Below are 25,359 nucleotides of genomic sequence, written 5' to 3'. Positions count from 1 at the left end.
CTCAGCGGCTGCCGCTCCTCCAGATGAGGAAGGACCGTGGTTTCTGTCCAATGCAAGACCTGTGACAGCCTCAGTCGCGCACCTTCCTCTCTTCAAGACGTCACTCTCCACTACCTGTCCGCCGCGCGCCACCCTCGAGTCTCCGTCCTGCGTAGCTCCTGTCAGGCCGTCCATTCTCCCGGTCGCCATCCGTGAGATTCTGATCTGCGCATGCCGTGTGCGCCGAGCGGCGCCAGGGCGGCGACGCGAACGGCGCCGAGAGAAGAGGCCCAAGCAATGCCCGCGCGCGCTGCTCCGCGGGCGCCCCGCAGACGACGACCAGGGGCACGAAGGGCGGAACGCGCAGTGCAGGTGCCGAGTAAGCGAAGCAAAAGTCGCGGGGCGGAGGGGGGGGGGCTGGCGTCCCAGACCACAGTTTTTGCTCCTGCGGGGTCTCCGCCACGCGGAGCCCTCTGGCGACCTGTCTGTACCCCAGTTGCCCCGCGCGGCCGAGAGCGGCCCGCAGCTACAGCAGCAAATCCTCTGCGCCAGGGAGCCGGACGTGGCGTGACGGTTTTTCCTCCTCGAGAGAGCGCCCACAGGTGCCCTCCAGCTGAGACGAGCGCAGCTGCGCCGGAGGGTCGCAGAGGAGACGAGCAAAAGGGGCTGCGAGATGGCGAGGAAAACGGCCGAGGTCCCTCACGGTCCTCTCTCACGCGCACACCCGCAAAAAGGCGTTCATCTTTGACTACAGAGAGCGCAGCAGTGAACTCGATCCCACGCACTCGACGTGCTGCCCGTACTTGACTTCGGTCTCCACAGAAGCTAGACACTCGCACACGCGTAAACGTGGAGGGCGGAGGCGAAGGGCCCGGGGCTCATGCAAGCGCAGAGGCGGAATGCGTATTGGAGGAAACAGCCTTCGCGGCCGGAGCGCCTGGATCCGATGCGGATGCGCGCACAAGGAGTTCTGACTGGTCGTAGGGTGCGTTCTCCGCTGCCGGTGAATTGAGCAAGGGAACGGAGAGACGGCCGGGGTCAACCGGAAGTTTCCCATGCGCCGAGGCTGTACGCTCAAAGCTGTGCCTCGCTTGTTACAGAAAAAGAGAAAACTTTGGATACCATCGTGCTGCGAACCGCCACCGCGCGGTGAGGAAGCGAGAGCAAATAGGGCGACAAACGGGACACTCGGCGATTCTCAAAAAGGCGAGAAGCCACACGGACATAAAAAGGAGAGAGGGCTGCAGGTGGAAAAGAGAAGATCGGTATTTGGAACAATAGATTAGAAAACCGGAAAACAAAGGCAAACACCGGAATGTTTGACGTATCTGCGTTAGGTCACAGGTCAATCAGGCCAAAGCAGAAACAGTGAAACACGTCGCAACGAAAAATCGGGCGAAGAGAACTGTTGGAAAACGAAGACAAAAAACTATCCAGTGTGAAGTCGCAACAAAAAAAAGCTCGAATCGGACTTGTCTCCAGGCATGTGAGATGTTGGGAAGCCTGCAGCTCTCAAAGGCCAGCGTGACTCGATAGCATAGGCCGCGCCCTCCCGAGACAGAGAGGCCGAGAAGCACGGGAAAACGGGTCTTACAGACCCCTCTTTTATCTATCGATTGTGGTGAAAACAAGGAGCGCCCCTTTTCAGGCTGAGCTTCCCACCAATGGAAGAGCGAGAAAGCCAGATCGACGAAGAGGTAATCGTTCCTCAGGCATGCGGTTCCCTCCAGGCATGCGCGCCTCCAGCTATCTAGCGCCGGGTCTCGATCTGCGCCGGGGTCGCCAGCCAGTTCCAAAAGCGAGTTTTTGAGTCCGAAACCGAGTCTTTTCGTGCGTGATGCACCCTAGGTCTATTCATGCGCCGCCTCACACAAGGTGCAGTCAAGTCGAAAAGTTCAGCAATCTTTTTCGGAAGGCTGTCTGGGAAGAACAGGGAGACGAAGCGGATGGTGACACTCGAGCCGCAGGCCTGGACCGTGCGCACGGCGGCCATGGACTTCAGAGCGCAGAGCATCGGAAAAACCCAGAAAAACCGGCTTTCAGAAAAGGGCGCGATTTCTTCTTTCACACGGGGGGTATCGGTGACCGCTCCCAGCTGCACAGGGAGTCTCTCGATGACGAGGAGACTCGATTTCTGTGCGCGGCCTGGGTCACCCGTAGCCCGCGACAAGGGAGAGAGCAAGGAGAGACCGCCTCTCCGCAGCTGCAGCCGGACGACATGCTGCTCGCTAGATTCCATCGCTTGACTATCAAATGGCCTCAGTCCCTCGATGTTTCTTCACTGCACGCCATATGGCATTCACACTTTGGAAAAAAACTGCGAACTTTGCGCAGACAATGGAAGGCGGTCGGGCTCTACGGCAGCAAAACAACGCCGGGAGGCCCCGGGTCGTTGCATGCGTCGATGCATGCGACTGTCCTCATGTCTGCGCGGCGGAACAAGGAATCTGTGCATCTATCTTGAGCGAGCTTCGACCCCATGTTCGTTTTTGTTACATCTTGTATCTGTTATTGACATTTCCCATAGTGCTCAGAGACGCGGGAGACGCGCGTTCCTTCGTTTCTTTTTCCGCACCCGCCTCGGGTACGAGCACACTGCAAGTCCCTCGTGATCTGTGCTGTGTGTCTGAACTCAAACGTGGCAGACTTTGGTAAATCTCGGCTCCATCACCAGTTCGGGAGACATGTAGACGCGCACGTCTGCACATGCGGGTGTGCAGGCGACGCCAGGGGGCGGACGTCGCCACGCGTCGACAGGCGCTTTTTTCTGTCTTATTCGCGCTGTCCAGTTGAGCAAAATGGGAGCCCGCATTGTTCCTCTTCTTGCTGAAGAAGACCAGCAGAAAACGGGGAGGTGATGTAAGCGCGTCTCGTGTTCAGCTCGCTGCAGATCAGGGGTCTGTTAGGGCGAACGCCTGTGGTTGTTGCCAGTCCTTCACGATGTTTGCCCCTCATCAACGTCGTGGTTCCCATCGAGAGTAAAGTACTACCCGGTTCCGCATACGTTTATATGCTCGCGTAAATATACTGTGTCGGTGCTTGAGCCTATTAAACGATGAATGCAGACGCTTGCGCATCTACGTGCACGCAAGTGAGCGAGGAATGGTCGCAGCCTTTGGCCGTCTACGCCTCCCAGTGAGCGCCGACTCTAGAGCTTCAGGAATGCGTAGAGGGCTCGCTGCTTCTGGGCTCATGGCGCCTTCAGCTGCTCCGCTTCGTCCTGTCTCCTCGCCGGCCCGCCCTCAGAGCGTAAGATGCCGTCTTCAGTTTGTCTTTCTCCTGGTCTGTCTCTCCGTCCAACTGGTTGACTGCGCCTCCCGCTTCCGCTCTTCGTGGTCTGACTATCCTTCTCTCTCGTCGCCTTCTCCGGCTCTTCGTTTCTGCTCTCCCCCCGTTTCCAAGCTGTTCTCTGGCTGCGCGCTGAACCAAGGAGCGACCCAGCGCCGTCTGACGTCTGGCCTTCGCTCCGTCTCTTGGCGTGTTCCAGTCTGCCGCCGGGACTCGCCGCTGAGGCGCCTGTGTGTCTCTGTGTCGCTGCTCGGCCGGCTGCAGGCGGCCTCTGCGCCTGCCTCTTGCGGTGCGCCGCTTTCGCGTGGGTCTCGATGTCTCTCCTTTGTCGGCTCTCTTCCCACGAGGTCGTCACACCGGCCTGGCGGCTGCGGACTGCATTCTTTCTCAGCGCCGCGTGAAGGGCTCGCGGCATGCGCGTCACGAGCCTTCTTTGGCCCGAGTGAGGCTGGACGGCCTGTCCGAGGGGCGACGCCCTTGGGTGCTTCAAAGTGCTCTCTGCTCAACCTTGTGGATTTCGCCCCTATGCGGGTGCCTCCACTGACTGCGGAGGCACTTTTGCACCGCGAAGAATCACGCGACGCTTTCGCGCTGCAGGTCCATACCTCTCTTGCCGCTGCGAGGAAGGCGAGAGCGCGGGAAGAGGAAGCGAGGGCGCGGGAAGAGGGAGCGAGACTGGCGAGGAACGGAGTGGCTAGCCCGGAGTATGCGGACGGCAGTGGCGAATGGAACTTCCCACCGGCTGCCGCGGTGTCGGCGCTCTCAAACTACCACGCGATCCTGTACTACGCGACATGGGATAGTCGCTGCCAGGCGCTCACACAGGCCCTAGCCGACCTCGCGTCTCTAGCGTGCCCTGACCCGACTTCGTCCACTCCGGCAGGCCCTGCTGCGACGCGAGATGGGGCAAGAGAAGACGCCAGCGCCGGAGGCAAAGAAGGGACTAGTGCAACCCCGGGGGCAGGTCCTCAGGAGGCAGGACAGAGTGCGGCGGCCGAAGACACACGAGAAGGCCTCCAAGACATTCTCGCGGCGTGCATTCCATGCTGGCTCCCGATGACCGGGGTTCCGGTGTCAAACAGCCTCGTGATTGCCGTCGGCAGGCGCCCCCTGCAAAAGCAGACGCGCATGCTGGCCAACAAAAAGCAACTGCGGCACCACGAGCGCGCTCTCCACCTCATGATTTCGGAGGGCATCTTCTACGGCTCAGGGCACCTGCCTGCCCTTCAGATCTGGAGACGCAGTGCGGCGGAGGACAGCGCAGGAGGACGCATGCAAAATGTAGGCGGAAACGCTGGCGACCCACTGAGAAGGGGAGACTCGCTGGCCGCCCGTCTTATCCCCACAACCATAAGTTCTTCGCGGTGGGAGAAAGTCCTCGAGGTACGCGGGTTCGGGCCCATACCCTTGATGGAGCTTGCTGGAGGTGATGCCAGTCCATGGAAGGAGGAGGAGAGTCTCCTCATGACGCGTGCTTTGCTGAAAAAGTCTAGAGAGGGCGGAACGAACCACCCAGGGCACGAGGGAATTCTGTCGGCGGGAAGCGGCGGCTTTCTGGGTGGCGCTAGAGTGGCTGCGGCCGCAGAAAGTGATCTGCGTGTATGGCTCTCTCAGCTCAGCTCCATCTATCAATACCACGCCATGAGAACGCTTCTCAAGCGCCTGCGGTACGCAGAAGACGAATTCCCCGAGTTCCAAGAGTTCAATTTGAGAAAGTTCAGTCCCCGTCTGGCGAAACTCAAAGGCTTGCTTAAAGACTGACGGACCTGATGTTGCATCTCTAGCGGGAGGCGCGTGGCTCATAGGTGCCGGGAGAGACACCGCGCAGTTGTGCTGGTCCGTTGTTTTGCCACGGGTATAAATGACAAAAGAGATTGGCAAGTGGTGTGGAGGGCACAGATTCAATGCGTACCATTTAGGAAGAACTATAGTCTATACTCGTATTCTGCGGCCTGTCCTCTTGCGTTTTTTCCTTCCATCTCGAATCGAGTCTGGAGCTCCATGCTATATCCCCAAAGACCGACGGATTGAGTCCCAAGGCCTCAAGTTGTTCATTTTGTGGCACTAGATTCGCTTTGGTGGTTTCGAGTCTCTGTGCAAGCATGCGTCTAGTAGGAGGCAGGCATTATGCACGTCGTCACCGAACAGCGCTTACTAGAAAGTCCGTAGCGCACCGGAATCTGATGCCATCCCGAGGAGAGGCACAGGGGATAGCTGAGTATCTCGTTTCATTGCTCGTATATCCTGTGTATGCTAGTCGAGCTTGAACAAGTACTGGTGTTTACTTGGTCTCTGCGCATTGCTGAGGGGGATATATGGCTTCCACGGCTGTCGGTGGAGCTCTCGTGGTGCGCCTCGGAGACGTATAGGGGTGGCTCCTTTCGCATCGGTTGTGGCACCCTTCTACGTAAATTCGGCTCCTGCAGCTATCGATAGTTAATGAACCACGCTCCACGCGCAAAGACGCGAAACCGTGCTGTTCTGGGTTTCGGCAGATGCACATGTCCAGAGGAAACGGAGGACTGTTTCTACCAGCGAAAGTCTGATCGGTTTTGCTACTGGTCCCTGGCGTCGCCTGCCTGTGGAACCTTTGTCATGCTGTTGGTGAGTCTCTGCCCCCGCCTACTCGTATCTCACCAGAACTGTGATGAAGGAGGTGGAGCACTTATCTTTGTGAGCTGTCCAAGGTAGTAGATGTGGCTAACAGCCAAATCTGGGCAGTGCGCAAGTCAAAGAGTTCAGACTGCACTGTCCCATTAAGCACGCATCGGTGAGGCGCAGACGCTCTTGTGTCGCTGTCTCCGCACCAACTGAATTCAAAAGGAAAACCGACCACGAGGCACAAATAGCATCACAGCCTCACTGCGAAACAAGCACGACCTTGGTTAGAGCCATTCTTGCTAGATAGGTGAGTGTATCGCGGTGCCTATACGTCCTGGACGCCTGTTGCGGGTGTCAGCGCCTGCCCGGAGCGTATGCGTCGCCCAACGTGTCGGGATGCATGCCTTCGGTGTAAGTCGTTGAGGTGACGGGAAACTAACAAGCATCTAGTACTCTTCTCTGTGATGAAGCCGTAAGCAGCAAAGTGTCTGCGGCTTTCCCCCCGGACGCATTCCTCCTCCTCCCGCTGAGCATGCACTGATCCTCTTCCACGCAGGTAACCGTCGTCTCGCCCGAGCGTGCAATGGGTTCGATCCCGCAGATAGCGGTAACCAGTCTGCACCGCTCGGATGGCGCTGCGCCGCACGCTCTGGAGGCCAGCCAGTGCCTGGTAGCTGGGCTTTTGCACCGGGCAGAAGGCAATGCCGGGAACTAGGTGCCGCGTTTATCCTCAAACAGACGAACGATGCGACGAATGGAATCACAGTTAGGCGTCGACACCCGTAAACTTACAGAATCTTTGTGCTTACTCTGTCAAATAGCGCGTCCCTCGTAATATTCGGTCGGCGTGTCTCTTTGTCTAAGACGGAGTGTCGGCGCGCACGCTTGAAACCTAATCTAAGACACTAGGTGGCTGGCATCACAAAGCCGGTAACGACGTTTCGAGTATGTCTTTCCCGCCTGTACTCGACTCACACTCGATCCTCGTGTCGGCGTCCATCAGTGCCGTGTTCGGCTGATGATGCAATCTGCGTGCTAGTGACGCCCTTGCGTAACTTGTTTAGTGGCACGAGCTTCTCGCTGTCTTGTCTTCCCATGCTGTCCCCACCACGGTCATTTTACACTCGCCAAATGGATGAAGAGGGAACTCAGTCACCGTTACTTTCTTTTTTACCGCGTTCTTTCGCGCATTTACGCTGACGCCACTTTCCCGTTGGAGGATCGTCACTAGGGGAGTGACCTTATGAACAAATGCGTAGGGTCGGCTCCGCCTCCACCTGTCGACGACGTCAAAATCTCTGTCGCTTCCAGCACGCGAGCGCTCGATGGGTGTTTCGGACTTGACATTTTCACAGTCTGAAGAGGCGAAAGTGCTAAGTGGATTCTGTATGACTCGCTGTCATGCTCTCGTTCGCTACTGCACCATGCCTTACGTGCGCGCCATAGCTGCTCTAGCACAGCTGTAAAATGGTAGCCTTGGTGGCGGCAGGAATGAGCAACGGAGGAACTGTTCCACCAGTGAGAGGAATACGGCTAGCTCCTCCGTACAGGGTTACGGCCAGTCGCAGTATACAAGCGGAACACCTCCTGGACTGCATTCCAGAAGGATACGTGCGATTTTCTCGGGCGTCTTCTGCGCACGTTCGCGGGGAAAGCAACAGAGTCCTCGGCGTTTTGCCCTGCTACCAGGACGACCACCGGAGGCCGATCATCATTCTCTTCACGTGCTGGATCTTGGAAGTGGTCCTCTCGCTCATCTGCCTTTGTGCTTCGTTAACGCTTGCCCTTTCCCGTCACAGTCTCGAGCGAAATTTCCCTCTGAAGCGCCCCGCTGAGACAGTAGGTCTCATCTTTCTCACAACGTTGCTTATGCTGTATGTCGTTCCGATTTCCATATACGGATATGTTAGTCTGCGGTATGCAGAACCACGGCGGCTGCGAGTGTGTATTGTCATGCTGGTGGCGCAGCTCATCGTATGTGTGACACTCGGGGGGTTCCTGGTATATCTGCTTCCGCCGACGGAACACGTCAGACTCCCGTGGGAGTACCGTATGATTTCTGCAGCGAACCTCACTTTGGTGTTTGTGATCAGCTTCGCAGTCCACTCTTGCCATGTCCTGGTCGCTGCGTATCGATCATTCCTGGACAAACTGGCGGACAGCTCTGACGCCTCCTCAGGCGGGTACGACACATTTGAGCCCCCCGGCTGTCACGAACAGACAACACTCTCTTGCGGGGCGCGAGTATGAGCCCCCCGCAAGACCATTTTGGGTCCTGCAGAGCAGAGGGCTGCTTGTTGTCTTTGGCACGGCGCCCTCCCCATCCAATCATCTCTCTCCAGAAATCTTGGTGGTACGTGACCGGAGTCAAACAGATGTGCGCTCATCGGCGTAGACTTCGTATCCTGGTCAGGTGCCGTTGGTAGAGCTGTATATTGGGGCGGCTGCACAGGAACCTTCAGTCTTGATGTTCGGGGAGCCGCGCGCAGGATGCGCTTCCCACTGGGGTGCTTCCAATGCTACAGTGTCTTGGGACTGTGGGTTGCGAGCACCGTTCCACCGTCCGTGTAGCGTCAGGCACGTCTTTATGTAGTGAGACGGTTTACCACGGTAGTGTTAAGTCCGTGTGACTTTCATGTCCACCGTCATCTTGAACCGCTACACGCGCAAATCAAATAATGGCGCAGCTCTCAGGGCTTCCCTTCTACCAGAGACACCAGCAGAAAGATCACCCTTTCTTGCCTCACGCAGGCTTCATTCACACATTTCCAATTGACGTACAGTTACAGTATACCGCTTTCACTGTGCGGTAGCCGTCCCGAATGCTTGTTTGAAGCCTTCAGGAAAATCCACAATCGCAGTGACGACGAACGGTCCGACCACGGGAAACAAGTACACTGCGGGGTGGCCTTTTGTTTGTCCTACGACATAGCATGCGGAAGACGCAGCAGGCCGCACCGCACTGGACACGCTTGTGGTCTCTCGTGCTGACAGAAACCGCGTGTAGTAGGATCTGGTACTTATGCGCTCGAGCTCCAAAGCTACCAACCTTCGTAAAGCCTCCCCCTCGGTTTGCTCCGCTGACACCCTCAGCGGAATAAGTCGCTCTAAGGCATCGACATGAGTCTTCTGTTTCAGAGCGCGTCCCTCGCGTAAGATAAAGTCAGTTAATGTAGCCTGCCACGCTTCACTGGCCACGGTTAACAGAGTCCCTTGAATTTCACCAGCAAGGGTTTCATGGCCACCCATGTCCGGCGTCGGTTGATCAGCGGCCGACCGTGCAAGAAGTGGCACATGAGACTTGAAGCTCTTCAGCAGGCTTTCAGTCAGAGGAGAGGAAAGACGAATCTTCCAAAACTCGTCACATCGACTGGCGTTCAAAAGAGTGTCAAGCCGAGTCTGCTCGGACTTTAGGAAGCGGCTAACTCTCTCGCTTGTCCTCGCAGCCGCTACAACTGAGTCATCCGTCAATGGCGTGTTTTCCACAACCCCCGAGCGGTCATCTAGAGATAGTTGCTCTGATCCGTAGAACGGTGCGATGTGGCATGCACGGGCCACAAGCAAAGACCAGCCGATGAGAACCTTGCAGAGCGATTTCTGGAATTGCGCCCAGGCAGCTTTTTCGGATGCTACGAGCGCTCCTCCCCCACTAGTGAGGGACTGTATGCGAGTTCCAAGGCGCTTTCCCTCTTCGCGTTCTTCGTCAGCAGAGGCCCCCCGATCGTCATGGCTACCACAGTCCCGCGGGAAGTGAGTTAAGTTGCCGGCAAAATCATGCAAACCTGGAGGGCTTTCTGGTGCACAGCTGCGGGGTACCTGGAGAATGCCGATTTCTCCCGGCACTTCCTGTGGAACCGCTCTTTCCTGAAGAGACGTCAACCCGCTGATCAACGCTGTCCACACTGAGCACTCTGAGGTCGCACCGCCAGTCGGGCTGCTGTCAGCGAGGAGCGCCATCGCGACGGCCAGCTTCTGCCCCCCGCTCATGTGCGGCACGACTTGGGCTACCTGTAGAAGCAGGCGTTCCTTCAGCGGCCCTCCAAGCACTCTCAGTTCACTGGCAGCGACCACGAGTGTCTTGGCGCCTGCCGCATTCAGTGCGGGCAGCCCCTCGTCTCGCAGTTTCTCAGTTTTTTCGAGAATGCTACAGACAAGAAAAGGGACTACCTCTTCCGCGACCGTGGAGCCGCCTCGAGCTAGCACGTGGACGACATGCAAGGCCTTGAGTTTCTCTTCCAGGGACAAATCCGGAAGACGCCTAGAAACCTCTACGAGAAGTTCTTGGAATAGGTTTTCCTCATAAGCCTCCAGGGCTACTACCGCTGAGGCGAGCTGCACCAGCGTACGATTGTCCAGTTTGTAGAGCCTGTTTGATAAGTGGGGCGCGATTTCCTGTACTAGATGCTTCGCGGGGTTCCTTAAATGGGGCGCCAGGACAACGAGGCGCTGGAGACCGCTGGCCAGCGCAGCCAGTTCTATAACACCGCAGCTGTGAGTGCGAAAACGGCTCCGTATCTGTAGAAAAAGTGTCTCCGCGTCGGAGTGGCAAAGCTTGGATTGAAGCCGGAGCAAAGCCTTCGTCGTTATTAGGACGTCTGTGTCGTTCATCGACGACAGCACGTTTGAGGCAAAAGTCACGAGGGCCTCCCTCAGTGACTGGGGATGCGGCAGCCTGCTGAGCGCATTCAATGTCAAGGATAATTCTCGTGGTCCCAGATCCTCATACAACAGCACTTCTTGTAATTCTCCAGATTCATGTGTCCCCTTATGCGCGGGACAAGATGCCTCTTTTCCAAACGACCTCGTTGCCCGCCTGTCAGATATCACGCTGGGCGGTATTTCTTCTAGAGGCGGAGAGCACGTACCGCCACTCGCGTACGGCAAACGTTCAAAGCCTGCCTCCTCAACGCCGCGCACACCGACTGGAGCGTTTCCTCTACCTTGACATGCGCGTTTCTTCATTCTCAGCAACGAAGGGCTTCTTTCCAAGTGATTCAACAGAGCAGAGGCAAGAGAAGGCTCGATGAAATTCGCTTTCTGCATGTGATTCAGCAGGATGGCAACTGCGTTGGCGTCCAACTCCCTTATTTTTGGAGGCACATATGCATGCTCTCCCTCACCCGCCGCCAGGCGAGTTTCGCCGTGGAGCAGTTCCCTTGAAATGGCGTGAAAAACAGAGAAGTCGTGAACACCGGCCTTCGAGTAGGCAGCAAAAAGAGTTACAAGCTGAAGCGATGTAGCCATCGACACAATCGCCGGGAGGCGGGCCGCCAGTGTGGAATACAACTCGGCGTCCCTCACGCCAAGTTTCGCGAAGGCGTTTGCAACGAGGGCAACATCATGTGCATTCATTTCATCTACCAGGGCTCCACCCCTAGATCCCATGTGGCGCACTCGCCCGGTTTCCTTCCCTGGTATGCTTGTACTGGGATCCCGCCCCATACCCTTGCTCACAGAGCTGTCAGCAATCTCTTCAGCAGTTCCGCCAGAAGCGGCGAAGGTCTGCCATTCGTCCTCGCCGCACTGTGTCTGTGGGCAACTCGGAGGTTCATCCGGCCGCTTGGGCTGCTCGCAGGGCACCGGAGCGAAAATGCTTGCCAGCGTGTCCAGCGACTCACTGTCTCGTGAGTCTGTCCGGAGACACTTCTCGGCCGCCTGCTCACTGTCAGGCTCGGCCTCGCGTGGTGGTGTCTCTGCAGCTGGGCGGGACAAGCCCCGCTCCGGACTCTTCTCGCTGTCAACTCGTGAGCTGCTGGGTCCTCTTTGTTTGTCACCAAGTGTAGACGGATGTCCTGGGCTGTGGGGGTCGCGATCGACCGACAATCCCTCCAACTCCCGGCGACACGGGGCGTTGGACTTTGCCGCTGTCGTAGAGGTCCGTGAAGCGAGGTTGCAAAGAGCCTCCCCTTGTTGAGCGAGCGCAGTGGCGGCATGTTCCCGGTCATGGGCACAGCGCGCCACCGACATCTCGCCTCTCTTGAGTCTTGGGTTTAGCGCCGACGGTACAAGGAACGCTTCAACGCCTTCGTGGCAGCGAGCGGGTTGAGGCAAACCCTGCAGTCCCACCGAGGCCGTCGCTTTTGCAGCGACCGCCGCTGTCTCATCTCCAGACGGAGACAAATCCTGTGTGTCAGTCGCCGTTCCGCCCTGAGGTGCCACTTCCCCCTGTGGCCTTTCAACACCGGCGGCAAAAAGAGTGGCATCTCCTACATCTCCGTGAGCCGAATTCGACTGACAAGCGGTTCCTCTCTCTGCGACCACGGGATCTACCGCTCCGCCGGCTACAGCGTGCCTATCACATGCTGGCTTGTGGGACGTCTTCGTCAGAGCATCTGTGCTGCCCGAAATAATGAGGTGTGAGGCCTCTTTGAAAAGAGTTCGGTTGACCACACCCGCGTTGGCGAAGGCATTTAGGACCAACGCCATTCCTTTCGCATCAAGGTCGGGAAGCAGCGGCCGGAAGCTCCTGCCTGCCGAGCGCCAGAAAGGCTTGTGCGCAAACTTCTTTTTTGCGAATAAGCTCAACAGTGTTGCGGCGTCCCTCGCGGTGACAGCACCCCGCGCCAGATGGTCTTGGACCTTCTCAGCTGCCTGGTAAATGTCGACGAGGCTCCTGCGCTGGACGCAAGCTCTTCGAGCTTCCCTAACCAGAGGTGACCGCTCCGCTGCATGCGTCTCCTGCCCGCTTGTATTCAGCAGCCTCTCTCTCTCTGCCGCTGTTTGCTCGACTCTGGCGCTTGACGAGCAGAGCCCACTTGCCTGGTCGCCGGGGCAAAAGCGCCTTGCGGCACGGCAGTTTTTCGCGTGCAAACGCAAGACGCCGAGTCCCACCCTGGTTCCCGCATGGTGCAACGCAGCAGAGCAACACGCCGCTCGCATGAGGCACACGCACGGAGCTGGAGAGAGTCCGAAAGTACCACACGAGTGGCTAGCCGCTGGAAACTCGCCCAGAAGGGAGAAGCGACACCTCTCGAGTATTCGTTCCCCAAGTTGAGGCGATTCAAGCACGACCTCGCCATCAACTCTTTCGAGGACGATCGAAAACCGCAGGACGCTGAACCCCGCAAGAGAATACACAGCATCCCGCGGAGTGGCAGATCCCGGTGAGACTGTCATCGAAAGAGCCCTTGCCGCTGCTGTGCTGGCTGGCAACGGCGAACGCTGAACGCTGTAGAAAAAAACTCGGTAGTCTTTCTTTCAAGAGGAGAACGGACCCTCAAAGCGTTGGTGGACCAAAGTCCCCAGCTAAAAGAGTCGCCGGTTACTCCCAGACCTGTCCGGATCCCAACAGGATATCTGAGTTAATGTCTACGTAGCATTTCCATCCGCGGCGTCACACCGCTGAGAAGACATGCTTGGACGTCGGAAGCTGCCCAGCCAAAGGTGTAGAACGGAACCCTGGACGATGTGCTCCCAGCCACTCATTGCATGAACCAGTCAGCGGGTTTCAGTAGTGGGTTTTTGCGGCAGACATCACGGTTGTAGAGGATACCGTGAATTCACAGTCGCACCTGCCCTCGGAAGGGAGTGGCTGTACGACTCCGTTCAGTGCTGTCGTCGGTTGAATCGTGCGATTCGCTAGCTGGAGCCCGTTCCCTGCACAGTTCTTGAGTTGCTGCTGGGCGCGGGACCTGAGAACGACTTGACACTCTTGCAGTACGCACAGGCAACATGCGGCACAGAGCGGGTTTGAGGGGCTGATACAGGCCTGTTACTGTAAGTTATTCCGTTGTGCCTTCCGGCGTCTCCAGAACGGCCAAGCATTCCCACTCCCGCCGCTTAACGAGGAGGCCGCACGAATCGCTTCCACTCAGTTCACTTTTCTGAGTAATATACGCGACCTCGCCGATAGCAGCAGTTCACAGGAGAAGGGACACACGAGAAAAAACTAGGAGCGAAATCCAGAGTTTAATGACGCGCAGATTTTCTAGCCTGCCTCCACATGTAGAGTGGGGTTCGAGCCGTCGCCCCCTGGTGGTGCACTGAGGCTCTGCCACGTAGTTCGGGACGGAGGTCATGCGAAAAATTTTTTGCCAATGGCGAGGAAAGTTCACACAAATTGTTCCAGATGGCGAGGCCTGCACAGCGCATTATCCTGCTATGGGCTTGATGCCCAGTGGACTCTGCTTGGGGGCTTGGTGTCTCCATCACCGCATTTCAGGTCTTGAGCTCAATTTCACGCCCGCATCTGTCTGTCCCAATGCGGAGAAAAGATCTCGCGCATGTGCCCGCTGTGCTGTCGACGGCGAGGTGCGCTAGTCAAGCTGGTGTTGCAGGACTGGCATCTCTTCGAGCCTCGGGAGGGCATCTGGCCCCGCATGTTGGTTTTCTTACTTTTGAAAGCGATAAATGTAAAGACGACGCGTCTCCCGGCCTTGCCTCAGCGCTTCTTCTGTCAGATTGTCGGACGGCTGAACCGAAGGGGAAACGTACGGGAGTGAAATGCTGTGTGCCTTGCATCCCACGCACGGGTACTTGGCTGAAATGCGGCACGGCTACCGCGTGTTGCCCGTGCTTGCCTCGGGGTGACGAGATTTTTTCCTGAGTCTCTTGAAAACGTTTCTGGCTCTTCGGGACATATCTTATGGTCTTTTGCCTATTCGCGCTTTCCACAAATCCGATTCGGGGCTGCATTCGTTTGTCGCATCATTATCCCAGTGCCGGGACCAGCTCGTGGCGTTCGGATCGAGAGGCCTAGGCGCCCATATCTCCGTTGCCAGAGCATTTCTTGGAGTGTGTTGTTCCCATTTAAAGAGCTGACCACCGGCGTCCAGCAGCCTTGCAAGACAGACGCCACCCGTTGCACTCATTTTACGGCCGCATCGCTCCTCATTGTGCATCTCTCGCTGACGAGGCGCTTACCATCGTTGTGCACCCTTTTTCTTGAACTGCACATTTAGTCGAAGCAGTTCATTCTCTTGAGCGCGTCTGTCTGTGCTTTCCGTGTTTTCTACAGTGCCTTGAGACGCAGCGGTTTGGTGGTGTCGGACTGTGCCGGACCGTCTGGAAGACTCCATCCAATTAGCTGGCTCCCGCAAGATTCAAATTTGGGACATTCCGACAGTAATTCCCTTACGCGCTTAGGGATTGCTCTTGCAGTTTCTAAGCCTCTGTTCTCTAGCTTGTCAGCGAGTACTTTTTTATGTGTGCAGACCCCTCTGGGGAGTGCCCGTCTTTTCCACTAATTGGCCCCGAGTCGCCTGTTTGGCAGTCTTTACCGGGAGACCCAGCATCTTTGTTGTTTTCGGGGGCTGCCTTCAGAACTATTTTCTTCGCGTGTAGCTCTCTAGATGTTCATTTTACTTGTGTGTACCCTGGAACTCCAGTGATCTTGTCCGACGGCCCTTTCGACAGTGCTCATGCGCGGCTGAAACGTTCCGTCCCTCTGTGATATTGTGACTCGTGTGTTTTGCTGTTGTTTTCGGTGCATCTAGAGCGTGGATACCTTCGCGATACACTGCACTCACTATCGTTGTGCGCCATCTGGCACCGACGCGTGTCCAAAGTAGCGTTCGTTTTTCTTGGGTTCGACTCCAAGAGAGCCTTACGCGCTCTCCGTAGGGAACCAAGAACTTGATTGTGACCATTTTCCGAGGCGGCACCGTATTTTCAAATTTTCTGCAACACCGAGTTGGTTGTTCTCTGTGCTGTCGTGGGTCACTGGTTGTTTCCTCTACCGTCAACTTTGTATACCGGCCCTGCTGGTTACAACGGGACGCTTCTTTCTTTCGTTTTTCTATTTTTCGGCTTTGTTTGGTCATCTGTTGGCGTCCTTCCGACTAGAGAAGACGTGTTGACTCGTCCCTTCGAAACTCCGCACCAATGCCGCATCGACGGGATGAGCCGAATGGCGGGACCCGCGCCAAACGGGCGAGTTCCAGAAAGCCTCGTTCCTCACAAGAAGGGCAGAAGGCAGGTGCGACTCGAAAGGCTAGCTCGCACCAGGGTGGTGGAAAAGCTGGAGATGAATCTTTGTTCTCTAGGCGGTCCCTCCGCAGGGGCATGATCGAGTCGGTAAGTGGCTGTACTCAGTGTCCCATCCAACGACGAAATGCTCAGTGGTTTTGTGTCGCGACAACTTTTCTTTATGGTGGTGCGTGCTGAACCCACAACGTACCGCGCACGGTGCTGTAAGTAGCAAGGTGCCGCGGCACCGCCGCACACCTACTACGTGAAAACCTCTTCTGGGGGGGAGTCATCTAGGTGCTTATACGGCAGCAAATTGCAGCAACGCTGGGACAGGCGCCGTCGCATCTTGACCCCAGTAGCCCTCTTCAGATGACACCACTGTCATCTGAAACCCCGCGTCTTCCACAGGCAGAAGTTGCCTGCTGGCTTCGGCTGGCCAACGGGGAATTTGTGCGTGAACGTGCATTGCCTTTGATGGTAGCAGCCCACCGACACTCTGCAGCACCGGGGCGGAACGCACGTCACTAGCACACTGCCTCTGGCGATTCCCCCCCGCAGCATGCATGGGTGATTATTGAGGCACCGCCGCGTCGGCGGTAGCATTTCGTAAGGCGTTGAGCCGCTGCTCCGTGGCCAGTAGCCCGTTCGTACAGAACGCGTGCATCTGCATGTTTACGTTAGACGCCGAGCAAATATCGCTTTTCCCGATTCGTCTGTTCCCTGTGCCATGCAGACGCCTGTGGGGGAAACGGTGACTAAAACCAAGACGCGGACAAGGAGCAGGTCGTCTACACGGCCATCCCGTGGCGAAAAAGCTACGAAGGCAACGGTCGCGCGAGAAGTCTTCGCGCCGGCAGTCGTGCAGGCAGCCGTTCCACCCCTCCCCCGCGCGACTGTGGCGTATGCGTCTTTCCCTCAGCCGTCAAACGGTTCAGACTGGTTATATGCCCATTCCACCTTGAATAATTCTGCCGTTCAAGCTTCGTTTACTACCCAACAGTCAACCCCCTTCCCGCCTCACCACGCGGTTCCTCATATTTCGCAAGCACAGGGCAATCATGCCCTACAAATCGCTTCAGGGATGAACGGTGGCCGTTCCATGTTCACATTCTACCCGCCTGTGGGGCCCAGCCAGGCGTCTGGTGTTGGTGTCGCGGATGCTGAACACAATCGGTCACGATCGGCGCCACAAAGACAAGACGAGCAGAGTGAAGCTGCTCAGAAGCCTTCCGCATTTCGAACCGTGAATGTGCAAGCCGAGCTGAGCTTTAAAGACTTGCCTCAGCTTCCGGTGGTTAGACAGGACGTGTTGTTCAAGAAACCACTTCATTCCAGGATGCACATCAACGTAGAGGCGAAGCTAACAATGGATTCGGTGAAGGCTGGTACACGCGCTGCAAGCACAGAAAATACAGACAGAGGCACGAAGGCGAGTGAAGTTCGTTTCACTCAGGAAATTAGCGGCAGTGCGGCCGGCAGAACTTCGCGTGGCAGCTGTGCAGGAAGAGGCCGCACAGCCCTACCGTCGGTGTTTGTTTTACGAGACCCAAGTGAGAAACCAGTGTCAATGTCGCGCCCTCGCGCACTGCCTTCAAACGATGAGGCTGTTTCCCATCGCCGTACGGCTGGAGCGATTGGACGGCGGGAGCCTGGCGGTGCTCCGCGGTCCCTGTCACGCACGAAGGAACATCAGGAAGACTTTGGGGCTGAAACACGAGCAAGCGCTACACGTCGCGACGAAAGTAAAGCCCGACCCGTTGTTTCTGACAATACCGCACGTGCTGCTGGCATCAAACACGCGACGCCAGCGCACCTAGCAGGTGGCGACAGCAAGCCTCAGTCGGACTCGTCCGCTCTGGTGAGTGACTCAACATCGACCCGCCCTCCGATATCAAGCGCCAAAGCGCCAGGCGCCGTCAAAGCCTCCCTTGCGAAACCTGCCTCCTCACTCACAAAGAAACCAACAACGACCCGAGTCCCTGCAACACACCCGGTGGTTCAACGCGATGCCACACCCGCAGTCTCAAAGATCCCCGCGAAACACGACGCATCCCCTCGGCTTCCTCAGGCGCCTGAGGGCGGGAAGGGGGAGGATGCGAAGGTTGTGGCTGCGAAGAAGCTGCCGGTTGGCAAGGGTTTGCCTGTGGCGAAGAAGGTGGCTCCAGGGGTGCCAGGTGCGAAGGCAGGCGATGGTGGGGAGGCAGCGGGCAAGGCGGCTGGTGAGGGTGCTGTTGCCGGCGAGGCGGGTGAGAAGGGTGAAGGCGAGAAGGGGGATGAGGCGAAGGTTGTGGCTGCGAAGAAGCTGCCGGTTGGCAAGGGTTTGCCTGTGGCGAAGAAGGTGGCTCCAGGGGTGCCAGGTGCGAAGGCAGGCGATGGTGGGGAGGCAGCGGGCAAGGCGGCTGGTGAGGGTGCTGTTGCCGGCGAGGCGGGTGAGAAGGGTGAAGGCGAGAAGGGGGATGAGGCGAAGGTTGTGGCTGCGAAGAAGCTGCCGGTTGGCAAGGGTTTGCCTGTGGCGAAGAAGGTGGCTCCAGGGGTGCCAGGTGCGAAGGCAGGCAATGGTGGGGAGGCAGCGGGCAAGGCGGCTGGTGAGGGTGCTGTTGCCGGCGAGGCGGGTGAGAAGGGTGAAGGCGAGAAGGGGGATGAGGCGAAGGTTGTGGCTGCGAAGAAGCTGCCGGTTGGCAAGGGTTTGCCTGTGGCGAAGAAGGTGGCTCCAGGGGTGCCAGGTGCGAAGGCAGGCGATGGTGGGGAGGCAGCGGGCAAGGCGGCTGGTGAGGGTGCTGTTGCCGGCGAGGCGGGTGAGAAGGGTGAAGGCGAGAAGGGGGATGAGGCGAAGGTTGTGGCTGCGAAGAAGCTTCCGGTTGGCAAGGGTTTGCCTGTGGCGAAGAAGGTGGCTCCAGGGGTGCCAGGTGCGAAGGCAGGCGATGGTGGGGAGGCAGCGGGCAAGGCGGCTGGTGAGGGTGCTGTTGCCGGCGAGGCGGGTGAGAAGGGTGAAGGCGAGAAGGGGGATGAGGCGAAGGTTGTGGCTGCGAAGAAGCTGCCGGTTGGCAAGGGTTTGCCTATGGCGAAGAAGGTGGCTCCAGGGGTGCCAGGTGCGAAGGCAGGCGATGGTGGGGAGGCAGCGGGCAAGGCGGCTGGTGAGGGTGCTGTTGCCGGCGAGGCGGGTGAGAAGGGTGAAGGCGAGAAGGGGGATGAGGCGAAGGTTGTGGCTGCGAAGAAGCTGCCGGTTGGCAAGGGTTTGCCTGTGGCGAAGAAGGTGGCTCCAGGGGTGCCAGGTGCGAAGGCAGGCGATGGTGGGGAGGCAGCGGGCAAGGCGGCTGGTGAGGGTGCTGTTGCCGGCGAGGCGGGTGAGAAGGGTGAAGGCGAGAAGGGGGATGAGGCGAAGGTTGTGGCTGCGAAGAAGCTGCCGGTTGGCAAGGGTTTGCCTGTGGCGAAGAAGGTGGCTCCAGGGGTGCCAGGTGCGAAGGCAGGCGATGGTGGGGAGGCAGCGGGCAATGGAGGCGGTGCAGTTGTCGCTGGGGGCGAGGCCGCGCATTAAGGGGTGTGAAAGGAAGGTGTGTCTTGTTGCTGCTGTGTCGTTGTTCTGGGGTGAGGTGGTTGCTGAGTTGATGAGCTCATCTGGAGGTGCGCTTGTCTGCTGTGGTAGGTTTCTGGGGGGGGCGGTTGCGTGATGGTAGGGGTATCCCTTTGGGGCGTCACTGGAGCAAGCCGTTCTATAGAAACGCGTGGGCTCTGGTGTGTGGAACATTCGTATCACTTGGGTATGCGCGGAGGCCAGCGTGTTCATCCGTAGAACGAGGTGTTTGGGGTGGGTCGAACGGAGCTCCTTTGGTAACATGGTCAACTTCGTGTTGGCCGAGCCTGACCCAATTGATGCTCCTCGGCCGCACCTCCAAGAAATGCGCTCGTGGGTTTTTTAAGGTGGATACGCAACCTCACATCGTGCCTGGCCGACTCTGACGACCGATGTGTGGGTATGCCGACGTGGATCGACTTTCTCAACCTTAGAACCACCGAGGTAGCGCGTCAGCATGAAGCATAGCGTTGCGAGGGTCCGCCGCCCCCGTAAGCATAGATGGGCTTGCTTTCGTGATGGCCCTCTCAGGAGGGTTCTCAATTTTTTCGAACAGCGGTCTATGTGTTCAGTGGTGGACGACTGCTCAGAGCGAAACTTTGAGCTGCGTGCGGCATTGCTCACATGAGAAGCAACCGAGACGCTTGGCAGCGCAATTCGAGATTTCGAAGTTGAATAATGCACTCGACCCGTGTCTTCGCTAACTCAAAGAAGCGTGCGCCAGCCGGGTAAATTACACTGGAGAAGCCTACCGATGCGACATCATTGCCACCAGTCTCCCTACGAGGCGAACTGTTTCGCTGCCACGGCGGGGGAGTTTCGGAGCTGTGACACGTGAGCGCATAAAAGGACACGTGGGCAACCATCGACAAACATATGCCACTATCGAGAGGTAGCGAAGGCCAATCACATGCGGCGCGGCGGCAGGAATCCATCAGCGTTCTAAAATCGGTTTCAGGTGCTAAAACTGATCCAGGCGTATCTCTTGCACTACCTGCCCTTTGAGATGAAACCGAATGCAGTGTCGCGCCCCGAGCATGTTCAAGTGTGTGATATCGATACGCATCGATGCGGACAATTTGAGTTCAGCCCTAAATCGTTCACAGTCGTCTATGTAGGGTGAGTTGCCCTGGGTTCTTGTGCTTGAGCTGCGTTGCCGACATCTTCCGGTCAAGTTTCTCGAAGTTTGTTGTCATGACTTGTAGTGTGGAAAATGATACAGCTGGCATTGGCTTTAAATGTGCATAGCAGTCGTTAACTCCCTTTATGTTTGTAGCTTAAGCAACCCTTGAGAGTGCTCATTTCTCTGCATTGTCAGCAATTGCCTCCCGGTGTAGGGTGATACGAATCACAGTAGATCTAGAATCAGCGCCCTATCGTTGTGAATTCTGGACTCCACACGCCCTGGCGGACCTTTTATACTGGAGCTCTCTTTAGCCTTCCAGCATCCGAATGTGTTGCTTGTCACCACGCATGATACTGCAGACGACAGTATGGCTGGCACGGCAAAATGAGGGAATGAAAAGGGGAAGATTCCACATCGGCTGATGTTAGACAGCTCTCGAACTGAAGTGGTTCTAAATTTGAAGCCCATTGCAGCGCAGAGGGAGCTGCTGCTCGCTCGACAACCTTCGGGTAATCGTTGTTCATATGGGGATAGATAAACGTGTCCTTCCCTCTACTTCACAATTGCATACGGAAAACAAATGTCCAAAGACTATTGCACATACACGGTTAGCTCGCAAGACGTGAAACGCAACACTTGTGGGCGTCAAGAGCAAGACGATCCAGGCAAAACGAAAGTGAATACCAAACAAGACAAACACTCACTCCATTCGGCCGAACTTTGCCGCCCAGCGGAAAACGAGACGAATAGGCACTTTAACAGTCAGTATTGACACAGGCAGGTCAGAACAACACCAAACAAGCTGAGACGGAGATCTGTGCCAGGAGCTATCCCACCGTATAAGTTTCCCTGTGAGTTTACTGATATTCTCGAATGGGTCATCCCTCTCTTGTATCATTGACAGACGAGAATAGCGAAAGATAATCCCGACCAAAAGAGAAGATCCATGCAATACGTCTACTGTCCACTTTCCCTTCGCGAAGCACTCTAGGACCTATCAACGTGGAAAGTCCTTTCGGATGCCGCAGACATATAACTGCACCGTTTCTTCCTCTTGCGAATGGTGCTGCGGCATCAAAGCGGTTTTCGCACCGCACTGAAATTCAATGGTGCATGCAGCAGATGCGCAACCAGCTAGTGTGGGCTGTATGCACGGCTGGTACGTGATGAAACAAAAAGTACAGGCGATTCAAGCAGACCGCAGCGGCGGCCTGCACTGGCAAGGCCACCAACTTGGAGTCCTCTAGTATTTCCCTGGAGCGCCTCTGAAGGACTTATCTGACCTTGTAGCTCCCACAAACGGCTTTCGCCATCACCAGGGAGATGCTGTTGCAGGGAGGAACCGGAGGTCGTAGTCGGAAGCGGGTCCGCTCAGCGGCGTGTAAGGACAGAAGTCCCGCAGAAAGTCCGAAGAGCTCGCGCCGCTACTTGGCGACGCTGTCTCACGGTCGGAGGAAGGCAGGTCTTCGTCAAGGCCAGCGGATAAAAACTTTGGCAAAAGCTCTGCCGGCAGTAACTCTGGCTGCCGTTGGGCAGGCGGAAGTCGAGTGGCGCTCGGATTGTTACTGGCGTGATGAGGCAGAGACGCGGCCGGCGCCTGGAACTCCGCCGCCTCTCTCGAGGGATAGTCAGGAACCAGGCGTGGGACTTCAGGCGAGAAAGACATGGCCGCTTTCAAAAAAGCTGGATCAATACCTGTGTCAGAATGGCGGTGGCCGGCCCCATTTCCATCGCATGCTGGCGTGGCGTCAACCTGCAAGTGACACAGCAGCAGAACACGTCTGGACGCTGGCTTGTCCCCGGGTCAGGCAACGCGGACAGCTGGCAGCCACACAGTTGAGAAACCCGAGTAAAGCGTAACGGCTCAGTCATGTGCAACTGTTGAGAGAGCTGCTTGAACCCACCCCGGCCCCCCCCTCCCACGCCCCAATATTGGAGGTGAGACCAGCCAGTTAATCCGGGTTTCGTGGACGAGCACCGGTCCCAGTCAACGAGGCAGCTGACCCAAGGCAGTCACACGGATGGTGGTTGTTTGTGTGGTTTGCTGACGCGTGCGCGCGCGAAAGCGTTGACCACTGGAGTGTCTGTTGGTGTGTCTGCTCACGGAGACCTGGTGACCCGTTGTCTTACCATCTTTGGCTGAGCACCTTTCAGCCCAACGACAGCTCCGCGAGGGACCAAGAACCGGAAGCAGAACTCGACTTCATCATTTTCAGTCAGCCGTGCGACAGGCATGCTGGCTCCGAACTGTCTAGACTCTGGTAACGAACAGATTGCCGTGGAAGGACCTGATCGATAACCCAAGGAAAGATACTGCGCCACCACTTCTCTCAATTTGTCAAGTCTGCCAGCAGGGAAGCATTTGGGGGAGTCCCTCTTCAAGCGCATGGGATGTGGGAGCGCGTCCGGAGAGGGCAGCCATGTTTCTCTTCAAATAAAAACCCCGCTGTCACCACTTTGGCCTCCGTGGCAGCACTGTGCATGAGGAAACGCCGTGGACGCAATGTCGTACATGTCTACCCATCTGGCGAGCCGCAAAGAATGCTGCGATTCCCAGGGCACATCCGGCGGAAGGGCAATATCTCTGCCTGATCATGTGCAGTTGCTCGGCCGCCGCAAGGTGTTTCCTAGCCATGTCCTGCTGCGTGGGCAGTAGGCAGATGGGATGCAGATGGAATGCAGATGCAGGCAAGGTCGCGGGGCAACGTGGTGTAGGACCACGGTCTCTTCGCTGTTCGAGGTGCAGGACGCTCACCTGCTGCATCATGGATAGGTGCCATAGTCCCGACGGGCAGGGTTGTAGCGTTCCTCAGACTTGCTGGACGCCTTTCCATTGCGTTCACCTGTTGAGCAGCTCCGTTCTGGAGAAATACCAACACAGCAGCAGCGCACTAGATGGGGTCCAAGAAGAAACTGCTATCTCCGGCTTCCGCAGGCGCGGGTGGCCCCAGCGGCGGTGAGGCCTGGATGCACCCAACAAAGACACTTACGTCGCGGCGCATCGCCATGGCAGAGTGCGACTCTGGAAGCATCCACGGGTAGCCGAGAGAAGTTTTGTAGATGTCAGACGTTGCTCTCAGTTCTTCATGATGGTGGGCGAATCGGCAGGCCGCGCCTTGTTCGCATCGTCCTCTCTGCAGCAACCAGCAACAACTGCCAAACAAAGGTTTTGCACCCTTAGAGAACAAGCGCTACTTTCTTTTACCCACCCCTGCAGCACGACTGCGCAGTTGGATCGGGCCACGTTCAATACACGTGCTAGAAAAATGTCTTCAACAACTTACACGCTGGAGTGACGGGCACATCCTTGTTTTCGAGAGGTCTGGACCTGAACGGAGCTCTTTGCGCCCATGCGCAAACTTGCAGTCCGGGCCCCACTCGCATCGCTTCTTCTTGTAGAACGGACACATCTTGGTTTTGTAGAATTTCACGAAGAGATTCAAGCGTGTGAGGGTGTTCGAGTCGAGCTCGATAGGCGCCGGATACATCCTGTTGACGCCACTGTAGCCCTCCTCATCACGTCCTCCAGCTGGACGAACATGCTGAGACGCGTCTATTCTGCAGATATTTACATTGAGCATACCGAAAGGGCACAGCGCAACAAAAATTGCCACGCGAAATGTCTAAGCAGAACCTCTCTGCAGCAGCCTTCCAGAGCCAGTCACAGGTCAAGGTTGACACGAATAATTTGTGGCTAGCACGCAAAAACGACGCAAAAGGGAAACGCGTGAGTTACACGAGATGTATCGCTGAGCTAACGTCGAGCTCTGCCGACCTCGTGATCAGTCATAGAGGTCTTGGGGTGTGGGAATGATGCTGCTTGCAAGTTTATCTGTCAAAACTAGGAAGAACTGTTCTGTCCATCAACGCTGCACCTCGATGTGCGACATGAGCGGTGGTGCCTCCTCTGCTGCAGTCTGCTCGAGAATGTCAACAGCGCTTCGTAGCTCCGCCTCGCAAGAACCAGTTTGATAGTTATTGCTCCAACACAGTTCGCCTCAACGTAAGGGCCGTCAGTTCTAAGATGTGGCTCCGTCCTCCCGTCGGCGGCACGAGGGTGGGCAGGCGAGCGACCTTGCTCCTCCGCAAGGCGGGCGCGGACGGCGTTGCAACCCTAGAGAACAGTGACCCGAACTGCAGGACTGCGCTTTGCAAGGGATCGAAGGTGGAGCAGTCTCGTGTACGAATGCCCAAAGTGACTCACCGTCGCGGGGAAAAGGGGGGCAGAATCTGGGAAGCGGGTGGGAGCTCCATGGCCGCTTGTGGAGAGACACTCGACGGGCCTTCCGAAAGGTGTGTTGGTGTTACCGATCGTCCTGGACGCCACAACTCTGTCGGAGCTGTTCACGAGTTAGTCCTCAATCTACTGATGATTCAGTGCTTTCAACGACATCCGGCCGACCTCACTGTCGGGTCGTCCCAGTCTGGCTGTGAAATCGCGCACACACGCACGGGCACCAGAGTGCACGGAAAGGGCGGGCACTGTTCGTTAGGGGCCCACACATGGGCAATGGGAAGTCAACGGAAGTCACCACAAAAAGCTTACAAGCTAGCCCAGTTCTCCCAGTGGAAGTAGTTATTGTGGCACACGTCCTGTGAATACAGTCGGAGCGCGTCCTCCACCGAGTTGCACTTTTCCGTCCACAAACTGAGAGCAAAGCGGCTGGGAAAATTTGGTGCTGCCCTCACCCCGCGTGGCAGGAGCACCCAACGCCGGTGCCGGCGACGCCGGCCAATCAGAGGAGAACCGCCGGCCAGGCCTGCAAGCGATTTTCCGTGCATTTTTCGGCGATTTCGTGGGTGTTTTGCTCCCCGAAGAAGACCGAGTCACCTAGAGTGAACACAGACAGGCTCGCTGAAAAAGAAGAAAACGTGCGTTCCTCCA

General features: G+C 57.1%; 4 protein-coding genes across 4 annotated transcripts; 2 read left to right on the top strand and 2 right to left on the bottom strand.

The window, feature by feature from the left end:
• Positions 1-3,141: 3,141 nt before the first annotated feature.
• On the top strand, positions 3,142-5,028 carry BESB_083620 (uncharacterized protein; the record flags this gene model as incomplete). The annotated part of the gene is made up of 1 exon (XM_029366712.1): positions 3,142-5,028. The coding sequence occupies one exon, from the start codon at positions 3,142-3,144 to the stop codon at positions 5,026-5,028; it is 1,887 nt and encodes a 628-aa protein (XP_029217172.1).
• Positions 5,029-8,667: 3,639 nt separating this feature from the next.
• Positions 8,668-12,747, bottom strand: BESB_083610 (uncharacterized protein; the record flags this gene model as incomplete). The annotated part of the gene is made up of 1 exon (XM_029366711.1): positions 8,668-12,747. The coding sequence occupies one exon, from the start codon at positions 12,745-12,747 to the stop codon at positions 8,668-8,670; it is 4,080 nt and encodes a 1,359-aa protein (XP_029217171.1).
• A 4,111-nt stretch (positions 12,748-16,858) lies between these two features.
• On the top strand, positions 16,859-19,312 carry BESB_083600 (uncharacterized protein; the record flags this gene model as incomplete). Its single annotated transcript, XM_029366710.1, has 1 exon — positions 16,859-19,312. The coding sequence occupies one exon, from the start codon at positions 16,859-16,861 to the stop codon at positions 19,310-19,312; it is 2,454 nt and encodes an 817-aa protein (XP_029217170.1).
• A 2,474-nt stretch (positions 19,313-21,786) lies between these two features.
• Positions 21,787-24,055, bottom strand: BESB_083590 (zinc finger (CCCH type) motif-containing protein; the record flags this gene model as incomplete). The annotated part of the gene is made up of 5 exons (XM_029366709.1): positions 21,787-22,227; positions 22,605-22,762; positions 23,230-23,335; positions 23,465-23,608; positions 23,759-24,055. The coding sequence occupies 5 exons, from the start codon at positions 24,053-24,055 to the stop codon at positions 21,787-21,789; spliced, it is 1,146 nt and encodes a 381-aa protein (XP_029217169.1).
• Between the last annotated feature and the right edge of the window lie 1,304 nt (positions 24,056-25,359).

The sequence above is a fragment of the Besnoitia besnoiti genome, chromosome VIII (assembly GCF_002563875.1).
Source record: "Besnoitia besnoiti strain Bb-Ger1 chromosome VIII, whole genome shotgun sequence".
NCBI classification, from domain to species: Eukaryota; Apicomplexa; class Conoidasida; order Eucoccidiorida; family Sarcocystidae; genus Besnoitia; species Besnoitia besnoiti.
The sequence above is the reverse complement of the archived record's forward strand: the minus strand, read 5'-3'. Positions and strand labels throughout refer to the sequence as shown.